Here is a 15,794-nt window from a genome sequence, read left to right as displayed (position 1 = left end):
CATCTGAAGTGTTTAGAACTTCTGTATACTTTGTATTTATTACCAAAGTTAAAGTAACACTTTGAGGGATTCAAAAATGTTTCAAATGTTGGAATATGTTTTTAAACTTTACAAGATATAGCTGAGTAGACTAAACTTCAAAAAAGACGATCAGAAGTCAAAATTTGACCGTCACTATGGTTCCTAGCCACAACTTGTTTCTGTCTGCTCATTTCAGTGTAACACAATGTGAGCATGCGCGATGATCCGGAGCTAACAGCTACGGTTTCAATTTACAGTATTTGAGCTTACTTTTATTTCTAAATGTAGCAAATGGTCTGGATTGTTTGGGTTAAATGAATATTATATACATTTTATCTATATTTGGAAGCATTGTGTGTCGTTTCAAGGGTTTTAAATAACACTGTCTGCTTATTGCGTGTCATTAGCATTTTTGGTTGTTAGCCTCAACTGCTCAAAACAACGCTAAAGCTTAAATTACAAACAATCCCCTGTCTGTTTTCGACTTACTGTTACTTATGTTTATGAACGATTACCTCTCTTAGACGTTTTTAAGCTCATACGGTTAGTGATAACCGTCGTCTGGAGTGTTTGTTTTGTGAAAAATGTGACGGCGTGTGGTGAGAGGAACAGAGCATGGACAGGGACTTGTTGCGGCAGTGTCTGGTCCATCACGGAGAGACGCTGTTCAACAAACTGAAATGTGAGCAAACTGAAAACCCAGACTTCCAGGCGGTGGTGACTGACCTGTGCAAAGCCACGTATGACGGAAGGTATGGCAGCATGTCGGACTCGTGTTTTTCTTCGACTTTACACCTGAATTTAAAATTATTCGTGCACGTAATTTATCACATTTTAGTCACATGCCTCACGGGATTCACAGTCTTAATTGTCTTTCCAGGAACGGCTATTTCAAAGCCTTCTGGCCATTTTTAAAAACATGTTGTTGCTAGCGGTGGGCGATAAGGAGTTAGAATTTTATCGCGATATTTTGTTATAGTATTCTGATATCGATAAACATGATTACAGAAACTCAGTTCTTTTTTAGGTAACTGTGGCTGTGATTGCATTGCACAGCAGTCATTCATCACAAACTCAAATACATTTATTATAAAAAACATTCCCATTTGAAATAGGTTTCTTCAGAACACTACTTACTTAAGAAAGCTTGATTTGTATCACTAACCTCTGCACAGTAGATGCATTTAATCATACTGTCAAATTTATTGATGTTCTCATGGAGCAAAAAGTGAGTCAAAATAACTTTTTTCCCTAATACTGTTTTTCAGATAAATCAAAATTCTTTAACTTTTCACTATAAATAATAAACAATGTGATAAACTACCCACCCACAGTGGTCTTGGATGGATCCAAATATCTATTTTTCCATTACAAACAATAAAATACTAATTGTTTGTGAAATAATATGGAAATGAGGCCGTGAAACAGAACAATTTACACATAGTTCATTTAAAAGTGTTTGATAATCTTAAATATTGAACAAACGTGCTTAACACATCCCAACTACATGTTTATTTAATTTATTTCCTGTTAGGAGCTACAAAGTTAGTTTGCATATTCTGGTTTCATGGTTTGTGTCTTTGCCAATGCAGGGTCACAAGGTCGTAGTGTCAATCTATGCCTTCCTGCAAACATCAACGCAGCTGCCTGACATGAGATATTAATATAAAGTTTTGCTTTTGAAAAGCATTTTTTTTTGTTAAATGAGATTTTTTTTCAAATGTACAAATTGGTCCTTTAACTTTCTCTCATTCTTCATTCTTAACTTTATCTCTGTCATTATACAGAGCAGCATAGTAAAGTTTTCAAACTGTTCTGTGTGCCAAACTCAACTTACTGGGTTTTGTGGGAAAGCTGCTAATTAGATGTTTAATTGTTGTGTGTGAAGCAGAGGTGATGAACATGCCAGTCCACTGGTGGAGCAGTTCATCGCCAGGAAGGCTGACATTCTCTTCTGCCCGGCGTGGAAGACCGCCAACCCGCCACCGCAGGACGACGAAGAGGAGGAGGACGGAGGTGTGTGTAGATCCACTCAAATTAGAAGCTTCTTTTAAAGCACAGACCAGGTTTTAGAAATTCAGTTCAATAATACTTTGTTCAGTCCAAAGAGAAATTAAATGTTGTAACTCAGATCATCTAAGTATCTTCAAGGAGTCGTTGTGGTTTCTCATGTTGTGGGCAGGAAGGATCTGCAGTAGCAGTCAGTCTTGCAGTCAGTCTGAAGAGGCCTCTGACTAAAGACTGTTGCTGCATTTCCAATGCAGATGTGTGCAAAACTTTGTTTTTATGCTAATGTTGATGAAAAAGTTTTAGTTCCATTGGCAGATGAATTCAGTTATGGGAAAATGTTAAAAATGAAATGCTCTGCCAGTGGAAATATAACTTTTTTATCAAAATTAAGGAATTATTTACTTAAAACAAGGCTGCATTTCTTGCTGAAAAGTTACTTTTGAATTAGTTTTGCCTTATTTGAAGATTACTAAGATATTTGCACTAGAAACTAGACCAAAATTACTTGGTAAGTTTTAGTTTTTTTGAAACCAAACCTCACCAAACTAAACCTGCTTCTTTTTAAATCTGTGTCTGGTTTTACGGTTAGAAAACCAGACGTGAATAATTAACTTTATTATTGAGTTTTATCTACAAAAAGATTACAAACCAAGATTCAGAACAAAATGAATGAATATGAAACAAATAGAAAGCAAAGCTTAGTTTATGAGTTCATTTAGTAATTCTGTAAATGTGTGTGTTCTGCTGCAGAGCCTTATGCCATCATGCCGCCCGTGGAGTTATTCATGGAGCTGCCGTATGAGGAGAGAAGATCCATGATGTACAGGGACTTGGAGAGAGGAGACATCGTGGTGGGACGCATCAACAACATTCGGGAATACGGCTTCTTTCTCACGCTGCTGTGCATGGCAGGAGGCCTGAAGAGAGACATAGAGGACCTGGAACTTTCTGTGAGTCGGCGCAGTAAACTTATGGAAAATCCTGATTTGTCAGTTTCCCGGCTTTCATGTGTGCAGAAGCTCTTGAATTGTTGAATGGCTGCCAGCAGGTATGAATGATACTTTATTCCAGCCCACAAGAGGAATTGATTTGTTGCCAAAGATCCTGTTTCTGTCATGTGCAGTTTGTGAAGTCAAGCAGTTCAGAAAGTCAGATGACTGTTGTTCCATGAATGTGACCTCTGCAATGTAACGTAACCGGACTGCAGCGCACAAAGATAACATGCGTTATTCTTTGTTCACACAGATGTATGCGCTCACTGCAGGCTCAATGTGAACCTCTAAAATCACAACATTAATTTAGCCTTTAGTTTTAATTCCAATGTTTTTACAATATTCTCTATAAAACGGCCTTCATAGAGGAATCACATGAAGCAAAGCTGCTTTACGAGGAAACCTAACAACTAGACTATTTTAACTGGAAGTTGGAATGCACATTTCACTGCTACTGGTGTATTAAAAACACTATTTAAAATAAATACATGATGCTCAGCCATGTTTATGATGTCCAGTTTTTGTTTTGTCTATTTTCTGTTGCTTGTGCTCTCAGGCTCTCTGCCATGTCAAGGAAATTCCCTCCACCAGCAGCCATGATGATCCTCTGTCCTACTATCAGATCGGAGACTTGATTAAAGGTGTGTTGAACGAAACGGCAACATGAAATATAAACACAGAAACAATATAAGGTTCATCCAGTAGAACAGGTCAGGCTGCAGTCTGTAAGCCACTAAGTAGAAGCACCTTCAGACGTAATGCTAAGGCTGCTTTAATACTGTAAAGTTAGTCTGATCAGCACAGACTGAAGACTGTCAGCAGGAACCAGAACCAGACATGGAGAAGAGCATTCAGCTTCTATGCACTATACATCTGGATCAAACTTCCAGAAAACAGCCATAAATTAAGGATTAAAACCTGTTATTTAAAGTTTTCTTTGATTAGTAGAAAGTGGAATATTTATTAACATATTTGATGTGTATTTGCTTAATGATTGCATTTGGACAAGTATAATGCTTATCACTTTTTTCACTATTGGTAACAGTTTTTTTTGTTACATAAATGACTTTGAACTGCCTTGTTGCTTAAATGTGGTTTACAAATAATTAAGGATGCACCGATAAGAAGAGTTGGGCCGATAAGATGTTTTCCATCTTATCGATGTCCAATGTTAAGGCTGATAACCGATATTTATCGATATTCCTTGCATTTCACTACCGTTTTGACACCTTTGGAGAACAAGTTAAAAATGAGTAAATATTGGTTGTTTTTTTTCCCCATTTTTATTTATTGGGCCGATACCAATAGGTTAAAAAATCAAAGTCAAAGTTTATTTATGTAGTGGATATTCAACAGCCTCAGCTGACCAAAGTGTTTCACAACAAACACAACATCACATGCAGATAAATGATAAAACAAAAAATAAAATTATGTTCTGTAAAAATAACAAGACTATTATAAAATTGGCAGAAAATACCAGAATCTAAAAGTGACAAATACCGATGTTGTGCATCCCTACAAATAATATCAATACTGGCCGATATTTTCAGATCGGTGCATCCCTGCTGATATTTCGCTGATCTTTCCTGAAGCAGTTTGTTTATTTTGCTCTGCAGCCGGAGTGAAAGACATCGATCGGTTCCAGGAGAAGATCACAGTGTCCCTCCACCAGGCCTCGCTTTCTCCTAACCTGCTTCACATCAAGCTGGGAGTCATAACCAGAGAAGATCTGCCCACACACTACAGGTAAAAACTCACCATCAGGTTTAGCTACAAGTACCTTCGCAGCTAATAATCCAGTCAGCCATGCTGCTCCGTAATGAAACACTGATTCCTTTGTTGCCTGTGGAAGTTTAAGTGTTAAAAGTGGAGATATTTTTGTTTAAAGCAGATTATTAGATGTGAAAGTTTAGCTCAAAATGCTGAGTGATAAAATCCTAAAACTTGAATAATCATCCAGTTCTCATTAAGGTTCATTATTTGTGTTAAAACTTGTTGAAATAAGCAGTAAATCAATTAATTGGATGATAAATTAAAACAAGCTCAATAATTTTCATTTGTTTGATTTATCCGTTTTTCTTTTTTCTCACTTTCTGCCAGAAACTGCTTAAGTTTTCAGTCTGCTGCTTTGGTCTCAGCTAGACATTTCTTTGAAGAATAATTTTGTTCATTATTTATTTTATTTAGTTGTTTCTATTATTTATTTTGGATATTCAAAATGTCTTCCAATTTTTTTTATGAAATGTTCATTATAATTTAAAGTTCATTGGCTTTTGATAATGTTTCATACTACTTGAAAATATTCTCCAAACAATATTATCGTTTATTCCAGTAACGTGTGGGACTAGTTATCTCCCAGCAGGCTTTGCTACAGTGACCGGCCTGTTTGTGTTTGCTGCTCAGTCGTAGCGTTCGCGCCGCCGCCGACTCCAGCGAGACGTACGAACGAATCCTGACCAGGTGCCACGGCTACGAAAACCCGTCTGTGGTGGAGTATCTGCTTCAGAAGGTGGGAATCAGCGACACCAACCCGCCGTCGATGATGAGAGGGTTACAGTGGTGAGCTGCGTGAAAACTGCTTCATGTGTGGCTTTAAAATGAAGGTGTGGAGTGAAACACGTCTCGTTCTGATTCTTTGTTCTTCTGTTTCCTGATACTCACATGGATCCAAAAGTAAAGAAGCAACAAACGAGTCAAACAGCATTTCTCTCATTACTGTGGCCTGCAGACTCACAACCTCAGATAAACTGTACAAAGTTTCTGGTTTTGTTTTTATTCTTCACAGTAAACTTTTCCAGGAGGAGGATTTTGCTTCTGCAATCAGAAAGAAGCAGTCTGCATCCTGGGCCCTGAAGTGGTAACGTTACTCTAACTTTATAGTCAATATCAGGGGTGCACCGATTTACCCACCAGCCCGTTTATCGAGTTCCTTAATTTGTGATATCAGTGATCGACTGATATGTGAAACTGATTTTATCCATCAATCTTATCTACCTCAGCAATGGTCTAGAAATCAGCCATTTTTGTTAAATAAAATAAAAGTAATTTGTTTTCATCGAATGATTCAGAAACAAAAACCCAAACGCGGTGTTTTAAGCTCGGCTGAGGTTTATTTAAAATGAAGTAAGTTCATTTTATTTGCACAGAATGAATGTCAAAAACATGGAAGTGATGAGAAAAACCCCCAAATACTGACTGCATGGAGCTCCGATTGTCATATTTATTTCTGCTGTCATGGAACCAACAGTGGAAAGAAATTAAAGCACCAATCTTAAAAAAAATTATTAAGATTTAGGGCAGAGATGTCCAAAGCGCGGCCCGGGGCTGTTTGTGGCCTTGGTCTGACTTTGTGCCCCAAACTACAATTCAAAAATGATACAAACTTGACCAGTAGCTGCAGCAGGACAATTAAAAATTACAAACATGATTTTCTTACACAGAAAAATGTAAATATCACAAAGGTTTGTGTTTTTTTATAACCAACTTTTAACAATAGCTAAAACTAAGTTTATCCAGAGACCTTTACTGAAAAGCCAAATCAGCTTCTATTCTTTTTTAAACTTTGCTAAAATTAGCAAGCATTTTGAAACAAAGTGACCCAAATCCTGTTATTACTGAAAATCAATGTATTTAACCGACCCCAAAAGAAACTGAAAGGTTGACGTCTTTATTTTATCTCAACAAACATGCAAAATGAAAGTAGTAAGTATTAAATGTCTGCAAAAAACTATGAGTGTAACCTCTGAAATTTACTAGAGAAAACAATAAAATTTGATATAAAATTGATAGAAATTTTCCACCGAAGTTGGAAATTTCTAAATTTCAAATGAGATCATTTTTCGTTAGAATTTTTTTCTAGAAAAATTTAAAAAGAATCACAAAATTTCAGAAATTTTGGCAGAAATTTTGTCCTTTTTTCTATCTTACAATGGCCCTTAAACACCGTTGTAAAAATCTACAATAAATATCTATTTATTTTCTTGATTTTAGGTTGGTTTTTGTCCTGCTTTGAGTTTAAAATTTTGTCCCACATGGCAAAAAGTTTGGACAACCGGAGTAGGATGTGAAAATGGGATTTTGTCACTGCCCTCTCCTGTTAGACAGGTTTGACTGACAGACAGCCCCACTAGGTCATGTCTGCATGTTTTCAGTTAACTCAGCGACTTTCTTGCTATATTTAGTGACATTTCAGACAAAAAAAAATTCGGTGCACCTGGTGCAGCTAATACAGATACATTCTCATCTGTGGTCGTTTGTTGATTTACCTCGATACCAACCTGTTCTCTGCAGCGTTCGCGCAGGTGTGGACCACTTCAAACATGGCCGCCACGTGGAGGCCATGAATGAATACAACAAAGCTCTGGAAATCGACACCAACAACGTGGAAGCGCTGGTGGCGCGAGGAGCTCTGTGGGTGTACTTCCTGGTTTAACGCGTCTCTGTTTGCTTATCTTGTGCAGATTCACTTGTCCCTCAGATTTACAGATAAAAGCAGCTGTTCGCATTTGTTCTTTGATTTGTTCCTCATGCCGATATGAAGTATGAGGAAGAATACTTTCAGTCCAACACCTCTTCCTGTTGAGTACAAAGTGTGAGGCGTCTTTGGCTCGCTGCCTTTTATTGGTCTGGGTGTAGTAATGGACTCAGATCTGAACCTTCAGAAACACATAAACACAGTTGCAAAGTCGGCCTTTTATCACCTGAAGAACATTTCCAGGATTAAACGACTGATGCGTCAGTTTCTAGAGAAACCAGAACCAAACAGCATTCAGCTTCTACACACCACAAATCTGGAATAAACTTCCAGAAAACTGCAAAACAGCCGAAACACTGAGTTCCTTTAAATCAAGTCTCAAAACACACCTGATTAATTTTGAACCATAATAATGAAACATTGACCAACATATTTGATGTGTATCGATGATTTTAACGATGGCGCTTGACAAAATGTGATGTTAGTTACTGGTTTCAAATTGGTGACTGTGTGATGATTCTTTGTTTTCATGTTATAAAATTAATTAAGTAACTTGATTGATTGATTGATTGATTGATTGATCGATCTTCGTACTGCAAAGATCAAGTTGGAGCCATTTGACTAAAATCTCAGACGTTGTCTCTCACATTTTCTTGTTTTTCTCCCCAGATATGCTAACAAAGGCAGCATCGTGAAGGCCATCTCGGACTTTGAGCTGGCTCTGGAAAACTGTCCGGATCACCGCAATGCTAAGAAGTATCTCTGCCAGACTCTGGTGGAGCGAGGAAAACAGTGAGCAGTGCCTTTTGCTTTTCAAATAAATGAATTACAGGGTTTCCCCATCCCAAGTTTTTCTTTGGTACTTATTTCTGAATATGATAAAAAAGGTAAAGTGGTTAAAATCTGTTTCTCTTAAGATAAGGTTTTAAGAATTAGAAGCCTGACTCTGATGGTTAATTAAGACTAACGAGGCTTTAAAACATTCAAGGCTCCTGATCTTCATCTGCAGTTTTGAACAGAAAATCTGTGATTTTTCATCCTGCTGCTGTTTGTTCAGCAATTCAGAAATTATACAAATTTGTCCTGTAGATGCAGGAGGAGACTTAAAGATTGTTACCAACATCATTTTCTCACACAGACAAATGTGAAGAACAACACAAAACCAATTTTTAACAAAAAGTAAAACCAAGACCAGAGACTTTTACTGAAAATCTGACTTTGCTGCAGCCAAATCAGCTGTTATTTTGTCTGAAACATGGTCAAATACAGCAAACATTTTGAAACAAAGTGACCCAAATCCTGTTCTTACTACTGAAAATAAATGTATTTAACTGAGCCCAAAGAAACTGAAAACTAGACGTTTTTCAGCAAACACATAAAACCTGCGGCGGCGTATTAACGTCATTGTAGAAAAACTCAAACAAAAAAATAAATCAAAGTTTGAGCGTAATCTCAGAAATAAAAAAAATCAAGTGCATGAAGTTCTTTAATATTAGCAAAGCTTAGAAACACAATCCTGATTATTTCAGCAAGTTTTGCAGAATCTAAATTTTATGTAACAAGTTTCACTGTCAGGATGCAGAAAAACCTGTTTGTATTCAGAAGTAACATGAAACCTGCTGGGCCGGTCCAATCACAGCAGCTTATGAGCACCAATTGATTAGATCTGCAGAATTTGGTTGTTAAATTATGAAAATCCATTAAAATATTTAAAAAAAACCCATCAGATTTGTTTCGTGACATCCTTTGTAATCTGTGTATCTGGGAATAAAACTCATCTGATGTTTATGTTATTTCCGAAAGTGAAACTTGAAGTCTGAATTCTTGTTCTAGTTTCCCATGTAGGTTAAAGGTCACTGCCATGCAGGCAGCTGTAACTGGGCCGTGAAGGCCTCAGAATCACAATGAGGGCTCTGTGTCTGACAGACTGGAGGAGCAGGAGAAACTGGTGACGGCGGAGGGCCTGTACCGGAGAGCGCTGTCTCTCGATGACTCCAATCCTGAGGCCAGAGACGCGCTGCGCAACATCAATGACACCATCCAGGTGAGCGGGCAGCACACCTGCACAGGATGCCTCCACAAGTCAAAATACAGCAGCAGCTACAAATCTGAACATCTTCAATGTGTTTTAAAAAGCAGAACTTTGTTACTAAATAGTTATATTTTTCTTATGAAAGCAAGTAATTATTCCAACTTTTCATAAGTTTAGGGTTTTTTGTATTTCGTAGAGATTCAACAAAATGAGCTTTTCATCTGATGGGAACGTTTTTATGTTTAACTTGACATTTTTCAGTAAACTCGTTCTGTTCTGCATGTTTGGGGTTTTCATATTAAAAGAATCTGTTCTATAAATAAAGTAAAAAAATAGAATAGAAAAGAAATTCCTTTGTTGTTTCACAATAAAAAATAAAATAAAGAAAAATCTGTTATTACGATCAGCTGATAGGAGAAACTGTTGGTTTGCTGTTTGTATTGTGATGTTAATTCATCTGTAGTTTAATTTATTGTGACAATGAATCGTTAAGCTGTTTATTTTTCTGTTTAATCGGGTCTCTGGGCGTCTGGTTTGTAATACTGATGAGGTGTTTGGTATGTTTGTGTTTCTGCTCCACCTTATACTCTGACCTTTGACCTCCTGACTGCCCGACTCTCCGCCGCCTGCCTTGTGGGGGGCTGGAAACGCATAAACTGCTCTGTGCCAACGACTCTTCGTCCCGTGGGAACCGGTGCGCGGCGCGTAAACATGCTGCCAAACACGGTAACGTTTTATTTCACCCGAAAACAAACGCTGTCGGAATCGTCTGCGGCCGCCAACATTCATGGTAAATATGTGACTCTGTTCATTTCTCCATCATTCTGCAACACTGTTGTTTGTTAATCTTAAACTTTAAACATAATCCTGCGACTGGATGGATGATGTGATTTGGGGCTTTCTGAACGCTGTGAATGTTTTGATCTGCCGCTCGGGGCTCTTTGCCTGCATGCTACTTGTCTGTAAAGAAATCGATTCGCTTGCGAGAAGAAGCGCTTGCTAAGGAGGAAGTCAAAGCGACGAGCAGCCAGACCAGCGCTGAGAAATTACGTAAGATCTTAAAAGAGGAGAAAAGGTAGGTTGAACCTCACGAGAGCCTGAGACGAGTCCGATTAATCTTCTTCAAACAAAAATGCTTTTCCAGCTGGAGGATTTTTAGCGGATGTCTCTCGTTTTTAGGGCAAAGAAGAAACGTAAGCGATCCTCTTCCTCCTCTTCATCCTCCTCCAGCAGCAGTAGTTCTTCTTCCTCGTCGTCGTCTTCCTCGTCCCGCAGGAGGTCTAAGAAGAAAAAGAAAAAGCGGAAAAAGTCCAGGCGAGGAAGAAGCAAGCACCGCCGGAGGAAGAGTGAGGAGGGTAAGAGCGGGAAAGGCAGGATGGAGAAAGAGGAGGAGGAGGAGGAGGAGTTGGAGTGGTTTCCCGCGCCTCCCAACACCTCCGCCACTTTTCTCAACCAAAAGGGCAGCTTGGTGTTTGGAGGGGCGGAGGAGGACGGGGTGGGGGGCGACGGGAAAACCAGCCGGCTGTATTCTCTGGCAGCAGCTTCAGAGGAGGAAGAGTCGGATTCTTCCCACAGACAGGGCAAGAGGAGGGACAGAGCGGAGAGCGGGGCGAATAAACGGAAAACCAGAGACAACAGGACCGAGAGCAGGGAAAGATGGAGGGAGGAGAGCAGAGCAGGAAGGAGAGAAAGAAGCAGCGTGGAGGAGAATCACGCCAGGAAACTGTCCAGCTCTTCAGCTGAGCTGGAGTATTCCCGGAAACCGGAATATTCCGGAAGGAACAGGATTAGACACGACTCGTCCACCAGGAGCTCCTGTGATGGCGGTAGGTACGAGGAGCCGGAGAGAGGGAGACCGTCGGATCCAGAACAGAGTAAAAAACCGGAGAGTTCTGGAGATCAGAACGGCCAGGGAGACGGCAGGAGCAAGAAGAACCTGCCGTCCAGCCTGCTGGACATCTTCAACCAGATTGCTCAGTTCGAGAAAGAAAAGGGGGGCAAAGCAAAAAAATGAGAGTCTGCCGCGAAACCCAGAACCACGACGGCGAATCAGGGCCATCGTAGATATATATGCATGAAAAAGGAGCAAATTTCTCCCAATAAATATGGACATTTATGAGCGAGAAAAATTAATATCCAAAAACAGAAGTTTAGTGGTTAATTTCAGAAATTTACTAGAATAAATGAGAAATTTCTGAGCTTCAGCAGGTAAGAATCTGCATCAAAAAAAAGAAAATTTGAGTAATTTCACATATTTTCTAGAAGAAACATGGAAATTACGCTTACGATTTTCACTTTTGGGAGTTTTCTGTTTCAAAAGTGAAACATTTTCATCTTTTTGAGTAACACATTTCTATTTTATGTTTTTCAGAAAATTTCTGGGATTCATTAAAAAATTTCAGTTTTTTTCTCCTCAAATTTGACTTTTTATCTCATTCACTTTTGTTTTTAGAAAATTTCTGAGATTCGTCTCAAAATGTTTGAGTTTTTATTGCAAATTTTGAACTTTGAGCTCAGAAATTTGTTTTATTCTTGAAAACTTCTGAGCTTAATCTCAGATTATTTTTGGGTGGAAATTTTCTCCTTTTTTACATAAATACTCAACGGCCCCAAATGGCCGTCATGTAGAAGAAACTAAACGAAAGATAAAATGATATTTGAGTTTAATCTTCATGGAATCCTCCAGGGCCAAACCTCCTGCTTGTTGATCTTGTTACTTTCAGTGTTGAATGAATGAATAGTTTACGCCGACTCGTCTTACCTGTTCTGATCAAATCCAGTCTTTATTTCGTCAGAATGATTCTGTTGACGACTCGTGACCTGGACGTTCTCCCGTTGTGACCCATCTCTGTGATTTCCCTGTTTACAGGAGAACCGTTGATCATTTTGACAAATGAAATGTTTTATTTTACTGTTTGTTTTTTAATGAAACAAGTTGCCTTTTGTTCTGCTGTGCCATGCTGCGGCTTCCCCTTCAGAAAAGCAGACGGTTATGCTTTTATTCTTTCTGTTTTTGCCTTAACATGATGCAGACGTTTCCGCTGTAATCAGAGTCATAAAATCATCTAATTCAAACCAATAAAAGCATTTAACCTGTGGAACATTAACAGTTTGCTTATTCCTGCTTCATGATGTTAAACCTTACCACCAGTCTGAATTTTATATTTTATTTTCCTTAAACCAGTTTTAGAAAGTAAATATATTTTCACCTATTCTCTTCAGATATGCAAAGAAATGATACCATATCTGTTTAATAATAATTATAACTATGAAACTTATATAATACAATCGTGAGTCTGGAGGCTGCTGTTATTCCTGTTGCTATTTTAAAAAAAGAAATGCAGTGAGAATCAAACCTAAATAAGTTTATTCACACAATAAGTCATTAAAAAACACAGAGCCGCCATCTTCCTACCACTTCCTGTTTGCACCAGTGGCAACATCCGGTTGTTGATCACGTGACTCCTGTGACCCGAAAAGTGTTTCCATTGCAGATTTGCAAAATAAATTACAAAAAACTACCTCATCATGGTACCGAAGCTTTTTGAGTGGTTTCCATTAATCAAATTTATTTTGGAAATTTTAAGGCTGATGGAAAAGCAGCTAAGTCAACATTTTTTTTCTTACCTTTGTAGGTCATTAAATTTAAGGTTTAAAAATATTTTTTTGTTTTCTTAGCAACTGAATTTGGGTGTTATCTGTAAGATACCCATACCCAATAAATCTAAATATTAATCCCTTTTAGATTGAAATTACTGTAATAAAAACACTTTTGGACAAATATTCATGTTTATTAAGATGCATATCTACTTAAAAACTTTCAATCGAATACAACCCTTATGCTAGTTAATAAATTATAAAGTATCACGATTGAAAACATGTAAGATTACCGTAATTTCCACAGTTCTGCAGCAGTTTTAGCTCCTCTGTGCAGAGCAACACGACATGTTTTCATGTTGAAGCAACATTGCGGGAAACCTCCGGTCAAATATTCAGCTGTTTGAAGTTCAGTCACAGAAACCTTCCCGAGTGAAACGCGGCTGCTTAGCAGAGGCACACAGGACCAGGAAAATGAGTGGAAAAGGATTCATTTTCCAGCCTGGCATTGATCCTGACCATGGGATTATGCCGCGCCGTTCGGTCCTGTTTGAAGTCCAATCAGGGGCTCGGACCGCCGAGGCGGGCCGCTCCGTCCAAACTTCAGTGGAAATTGGGAATCATCAAAGGACTTGCTTCAAGCAACTGGTAAAAAGTCAACATATTGAAAGGAAAATAGTAGAAGTTGCTGAACATATTTTCCCATATTCAAAGAGAACAGAAGAAAACTTGGGTTAGTAAACGTCGCCATTTTTCTTTCTTCCGTTTTAATCAGTTTGTAATTCTGCTCGATTCTAATTCCTCCGATTGAAGTTGATTCCTGCGATGGGCCAATCAGCGAACAGAAGGAGAAGCTGTGAACGACGATGTCGATTCAGACATTATAGTGTATCATATTGATACACTGGTCAATGTAGGCATGTCTACAATATTTTATAACGTTATGCACAAATATAGGGGGGAAAACCAGGCATAATATCTATTATAAAGCTGTTTCTGATGCCCGCTGCGTGCTAGCATGGGAATGCTAACTTATGTCTGTGCCAGCAGCTAGCATCACATCTACATCCTACAAACAAATTTATGTGTTCCAAAAACAAATAATTCAGACATTAGATAAATAAGCTTCATACGGGATGAGGGATTACAAACAGAAAAATGAGAAATAAAGAAAGTTTTAGCAGATGACATCCACTTTACTTTCACCTGAGTAATTTTATTATGAAGTATCTGCTCTTCAGTAACATTTCTGGATTTTCTACCCACTGAATGACAAACAAACATGTTTTAGCCAGAAATTCACCAGACTCAGACTCACACCTCATGTTTCTGTTAAAGATTTTTATTGAACAAAGCTGATGTGGAAACATTTTCTTTTGCCTGGTTTTGTTATTTTTTTGTTACTTGTATGAATTATTGTCATTTTGGTTCTTACAATACCAAAATTTCCTCTTAACTTCATATTTTGGTCCGTCTGATTTTGTACTTTTTAAATATTAAATGATTGATTATTTGATCAGTCACTCAGTACTTCAGTAAACTTTTTACCAAATACTTTTTTACTCTCATATGAATAATTTCTTGCTAGTTTTTACTTCTACTTGAGTAAAAATAAGTTGTAGTGCTTCCTCTGCTTTAGTTCAGTTTTTCTGCCCTCTCTGCTCGGACCTGGACGTGGGCGACCATCCGCTTGGCTTATTGGAGCTTTAAGCTACTTGGTGTCACGTATTTGATTTAATAACTGGACACACACATCAGTGCGGTGCAACCAGCCATGCGTTGCCACAGTAAGCTACTTTGGGCTTAGCTGCCAGCCTCAGGCTCTCCTCCTCCATCATTACCGGTCCCATCATCAGTGATGCTCTGCAGGCGCCACGTGTCTTGCTCTATCTTGTTAGGCGGCAGATTAAGCACTAATATACGGTCCGAGAAGCCTCTTCATTTAATATTGCACACACAGATTCCTGATCCGTTACTTCCCGTCTCTGACGCCTGACGTCTTAATCTGTTGGTATGAAATACTTCCTGCAGGCCTTGCTTAAGTGCTCCTCATGTCTGACTCATTAGACCAGTAAAGAGTCACTGGATTTACGTTTTGGTGCTCAGTAAAACGAACAGAAACAGGGATTATTGTGTGCTAAATATCCTACTGTCGTTTGTGCAAAAATAACAGGTTAAATTGTTATTTTGTCCATTAAAAACTGTAGAAGTCGGTCTTGCTTTTATCTTTTTATGTTAAAATGGAAAAGTCTGAACAGAAGCGAAAATGCTCTCAGCCTGGTGTGATGCAATAAACTTCAACATCTTCCCTGCCAGAGATGAGCAGGAAGATTTTTACTTGAGTTTTACTCAAGTAAAAATAAGCAGCCGACCAAGAAATTACTCAAGTAAAAAATATTTGGTAAAAAGTTTACTAAGGTACTGACTGGTCAAATTATCGTTCATTTAATATTTCAAAATGTTGGTATTTTAAAGAACAAAATGACAAAAATTCATATAAGTAGCAAAAAATAATCAGGCAAAAGAAAGTTTTTCTAAATCAGTTTCAATAAAAACTGATGAAACTTTAACAGAACCTGCAGCTGTGTGTCTGAGTGGTGAGTCTTTGGTTAAAACATGTTTGTTTTTCATTCAGTGGGAAGAAAATCCAGACATTTTACTCAAGTAA

General features: G+C 38.2%; 1 protein-coding gene across 2 annotated transcripts; it reads left to right on the top strand.

The window, feature by feature from the left end:
* Positions 1-221: 221 nt before the first annotated feature.
* ttc14 (tetratricopeptide repeat domain 14) lies at positions 222-12,636 on the top strand. Of its 2 annotated transcripts, none has more exons than XM_014968331.2 (12): positions 222-773; positions 1,913-2,037; positions 2,782-2,981; positions 3,580-3,664; positions 4,640-4,769; positions 5,427-5,582; positions 5,809-5,880; positions 7,314-7,433; positions 8,167-8,289; positions 9,424-9,541; positions 10,498-10,604; positions 10,709-12,636. In XM_014968331.2, exons 1-12 carry the CDS (start codon positions 637-639, stop codon positions 11,541-11,543), a joined length of 2,208 nt encoding a protein of 735 aa, XP_014823817.2. In that variant the 5' UTR covers positions 222-636; the 3' UTR covers positions 11,544-12,636. The 2 variants fall into 2 exon arrangements, with proteins under 2 accessions (XP_014823817.2, XP_014823816.2); XM_014968330.2 differs by having other exon boundaries at positions 1,910-2,037.
* The last annotated feature ends 3,158 nt before the right edge of the window (positions 12,637-15,794 follow it).

This window comes from Poecilia mexicana, unplaced genomic scaffold, assembly GCF_051168715.1.
Source record: "Poecilia mexicana isolate PSO_F unplaced genomic scaffold, ASM5116871v1 scaffold_4, whole genome shotgun sequence".
Lineage (NCBI taxonomy): Eukaryota > Metazoa > Chordata > Actinopteri > Cyprinodontiformes > Poeciliidae > Poecilia > Poecilia mexicana.
The sequence above is the reverse complement of the archived record's forward strand: the minus strand, read 5'-3'. Positions and strand labels throughout refer to the sequence as shown.